General features: G+C 44.3%; 1 protein-coding gene across 3 annotated transcripts in view; it reads left to right on the top strand.

Moving 5' to 3' along the window:
• NDEL1 (nudE neurodevelopment protein 1 like 1) overlaps positions 1 to 4,206 on the top strand; it is a 42,356-nt gene that overhangs the window by 18,890 nt on the left and 19,260 nt on the right. For all 3 annotated transcript variants that reach the window (XM_077746538.1, XM_077746539.1, XM_077746537.1), the window contains one exon: positions 3,291 to 3,388. In XM_077746538.1, the coding sequence (XP_077602664.1) occupies positions 3,303 to 3,388 (86 nt within the window). In that variant the 5' untranslated portion in view covers positions 3,291 to 3,302. Of the gene's footprint in view, positions 1 to 3,290; positions 3,389 to 4,206 lie in introns of those variants that run through there.

Raw genomic sequence — 4,206 nt, 5'->3', positions numbered from 1 at the left:
GTAAGTCCCAGAAGCTCCCTGTTCTACGGTGTGGAGCCTGTTGGGAGCTTTTTAAGTGACTGTGAACATGGCTTGGCTTGCATCAGACTGGTAATTCTGTCTAGCCAGGAGTGATAGGTTTTATAATCTCATTTAATTCGTGGTAGGAATAAGCTACTCACAAATCTTTTTACTTAGCCATTCCCGAAATAGGAATTTAGATAGTAATAAAGGAAAGTGGTACTTTGGAAAGTAAAGAGGGAATAATGAAAGAAAGGTTAGAAGTCAATTCGAGTATTTGTTGAATTTCTACTGTGTCCCATGTTTCTGGTGATGCAGAAGGGATTTATAAATAAGTCACTGATCCTGCGCTCCAGGAAGTAGCTAGAGAAACTTAACCTTTCATATTTTTCAAATATTTATTTGAGATAGAATAGGTAGCAGCACACCTTACTTCTTGTGTCCATCTGATCTTCATAACATTTTGCCAAACTGTCATTTAATCGGATGGTGTATTAAAAAACCAATGTTTGAGTTGCCATTGTTTAAGTGACATCTATCCAAAATTGAAGACCCGTGCCCAAGGGCTTCTTTAGGGCTGAATTCATAGATTTCAAATGTAATCAACATTTTTGGGGACCATTTTGGGAAAGACCTTATGTAGAGCGTTCAGAGGACACAGCGATTGTCGCCTGACATTGGGATGCATGTTCTCTCACATCTCATCTCATCTTCTCTCTCTCTCTGTCTCTCTCTGTGTCTCTGTGTCTCTCTCTCTGTCTGTCTGTCTGTCTGTCTGTCTGTCTGTCTCTCTCTCTCTCTCTCTCTCTCTCTCTCTCTCTCTCGCTGCAGTTATATCTTAACCTGGGTTGTTAACACGAAATAGGTCCTTCCCCTAAAGTGACGTAGGCGGGAACTCTCAAGAGTTACTGATACCACATGGTGATGCCTTCAGGGGCTTCAGATGTTCTTTTGAGATACAGATACTTCTGGACTGGCCGCATAGTTCACGCCTTACGCCTTACAAATCGCAGCTACAGATAAGGCTGCTCCTACAGCTGGGAGAATGGAGTGGGGACGGGGAGCTTGGATGAAGGGGTATGATTATAAAAATAACCAGCCGTATTTACTAATCAATGCACCTACTTGAGGAAACCTCGGCCATCTAGTCCAGACTCTAATTAGATGAAAAAACGGAGACGTAAGAAGTTAAGCAGATCACATAAGGAGTTTAATGGCAGAATCAGCCCTGGGGCCCGGGCTCAGCAGGACTCCCTTGCTTGCATTTTAATGTCCTGTTGGGCCATCAGGGCATCTCCAAGGGCAGTAACACAGATAGAAGTGCCGGCGGAGGGTGATGGCGTTTGAGGAGGGGCGCTTGGCGCACTCAGCGCTTCTTCAGTGCTTCACAAGGTCTCACACGCTCAGGGAACTAGGCACTGAGTACTTTCTCCGACAAAGTGTTATGCTTGGTGCCATGAAGGGAGGCGGAGTGTGTCAAGAATCCATCTGTTTTCAAAGAACTCTTAGGCTGATTGGTGATTTCAGATAATTGGGAGATTAACATGTTGGAAGTAGTACTAGGCGGCATGGTCAGGAGAGTTTGAACCAGGAAATTGCAGTTGGCCTCGAACCAAGTGTGTGAAGTTGTGTGTTAATATTATTCCATGAGAAATCACTCTTGTACCTCTTTCGTGTACCCAGCCTGAAGTTGGAGTTCCCTGCCTGTGACTTCTGCTCAGATTTGATGAGTGGATCGTGCTCCGTGAGCTCACATTCTCTACAACCCCAAGTGTCTATTCATTTGATTCTAAAGCTGGTCTTTAGTCCTTGCTGCTAGTATGGAGTAGGTTGATTTTGGTTTAATTTAGTTAATAGTATTGAGTATCTGCTATTGTGCAGGCATTGTGTTGGGGTAGAAGTAAGAACTATACACAGCCTAATGGCTTAAGCAAACGTGTTACTTTTGGTACGTGTGGTACGTCTATTCAGGAAAGCAAGTGGGGGTACAGTGGTTGACAGGAGTGTGGGGGGTTTTAGTGCTGTCTGGGTGAGGACAGGAAAGGCTTTCTGCAGGAGATGGCAGCTAGGTTCGAAAGGACAAGTAAGCCCTTTCCGAATGCACAGGGAAGGGAGAGCCATTCTAGGAGGAGGAAACGTCCAGCATGACCCACAGAATGTCGTATTAGGAACAGTGTTGTTGGAATATAAAATGGGGTCCTTGGGGAGGGGTTGTAGGGGGTAAGATGCTCCAGTTACCAATGCAGAGTGAGCCCAATGACCTTGGTGTTTCATTTTCTGGCCAGAGTTCTTAGATAGTCCACATCCGAAGTTAACTGAATAAGATACTCCCCTCCCCCAGTGCTTTGGCGAGCAAACAAGAGAGAACCTTGAAGTTGGGGGATTAGTGAATTTAGGATGAAGCTTTGGGCTTGAAAGAAGTGTAATCATGGTAAAGTATTGAGAGTGTGGTACCCGATTTCCTAGTATGGTCACTTGGCACGAGATGTTCCAGATGGGTCTGTTGAAGCAATTGTGCAACAGAGGACATGCAGTAGCATCTGCTCGGGCAGTAAACTTGGGTCTGTCACCCGGTTCCCGGAAGCCCAGCCGGCTGTAAGGTCAGCGCGGGAGCCTGGAGCTCGGGACGATTCTGCTGGGCCAATTCCCGCACAGCCTACGGCTTTGACCCGGAGTGTCCTGTGTGCCTTTATGCCAGAGCACTTTGTCGATCTCCTCTCCTGTCATGACTTTATCCAGAACGTTGGGGGTCCCGGAGGTTGGGGCAGTAAGATATTTGTGTGTCTGAGTTACAATAGTTAATCACTCTCAGACTCTGTCATGTTTAACTCCAAGATGCGGCAGATTTCACATTGTCCCAGATTTTATATTTTTATTTAGATTCTGATCTCTATATATTGTTTTTAAAACTTTTAAATTTCGTATGATTTTTTTTTTAATTGCTGTCAGTTATCTATCAATTTATTGTAAGCTCCCTGCCCAGTGTGGGACTTGAACTCATGACCTGAGATCAAGTTGCATGCTCCACTCACTGAGCCAGCCAGGTGCCCCTGTTCCGTATTTAAAAGTTTGTCTTCAGGCATATCTGGGTGGCTCAGTCTGCTAAGCGTCAGACTTTGGCTCTCAGGTCATGATCTGCCGGTTCGTGGGTTCGAGCCCCGCATCGTGCTCTGTGCTGACAGCTCAGAGCCTGGAGCCTGCTTTGGATTCGGTGTCTCCCTCTCTCTTTCTGCCCCTCCTCCCTCAAAAAAATTAAGAAACATTAAAAGTTTGTCTTTAATATTTCACAGGATTTCTTGATCATGGATGGTGAAGATATACCAAATTTTTCAAGTTTAAAGGAGGAAACTGCTTACTGGAAGGAACTTTCCTTGAAATATAAACAAAGGTAATATTGAAAAGCATCCTGAAAACAGGGGAAGGCATTTGGAATACCAGGGCCAGCATGTGCAGATATATGTATATTTGAACATAAAGCCAAATATAGAGTTTCAGGGTTAGGTTTGGGATTCTGGAAATAGTCATAGCATTGCTTGTATTTGAACAGTATAAAACTGCCATAAAATTTTATTACTCAAATTACTAAAATAGTAAGAAAACTTCCTGTGTGTGATTCCTTCTGGAAGCTGGCCTCCTCTTACATTTGGCCTGCTGTGCATGTGCTGATTCTGCCTTGTCCTTCGGTCTTCTGGACACTGTGATGCGCTGTGCAGGGCCCCACACAGAGGCTAGGTCTCTTCAGGCAGGTGCGAGCAGTGTTTGGGGCCAGCAGAGCTTTGGACGGAGGGGAGAGCATTTCATAACATCTCAGTTATTTGGATTAGTTGGGGAAGCTTTTTACATAATATTACCTTTTAAGCACCAAATTTGTCTTAGATTTCTCTTTATTTTTTATTTCTTTTTATTTTTAGAGCAAGAGAGTGCAGGTGGGGGAGAGGGGCAGAGAGGGGGGGAGAGAGAGAGAGAATCTTAAGCAGGCTCCGTGCTCTGTGCGGTGGTCGATGCGGGGCTCGATCCCATTACCTTGGGATCATGACCTGAGCTGAAATCAGGAGTTGGATACACAACTGACTGAGCCACCCAGGTGCCCCTCATTTCTTTTTATTTTTATTTTATTTATTTTTATTTTTATTTATTTTTTTTAAATTTTTTAATGTTTTTTATTTATTTCTAGGAGAGAGAGAGAGAGAGAGAGAGAGAGAGAGA

Source organism: Crocuta crocuta, unplaced genomic scaffold, assembly GCF_008692635.1.
Source record: "Crocuta crocuta isolate KB4526 unplaced genomic scaffold, BGI_CrCroc_1.0 scaffold139, whole genome shotgun sequence".
NCBI classification, from domain to species: Eukaryota; Metazoa; Chordata; class Mammalia; order Carnivora; family Hyaenidae; genus Crocuta; species Crocuta crocuta.
The sequence above is the reverse complement of the archived record's forward strand: the minus strand, read 5'-3'. Positions and strand labels throughout refer to the sequence as shown.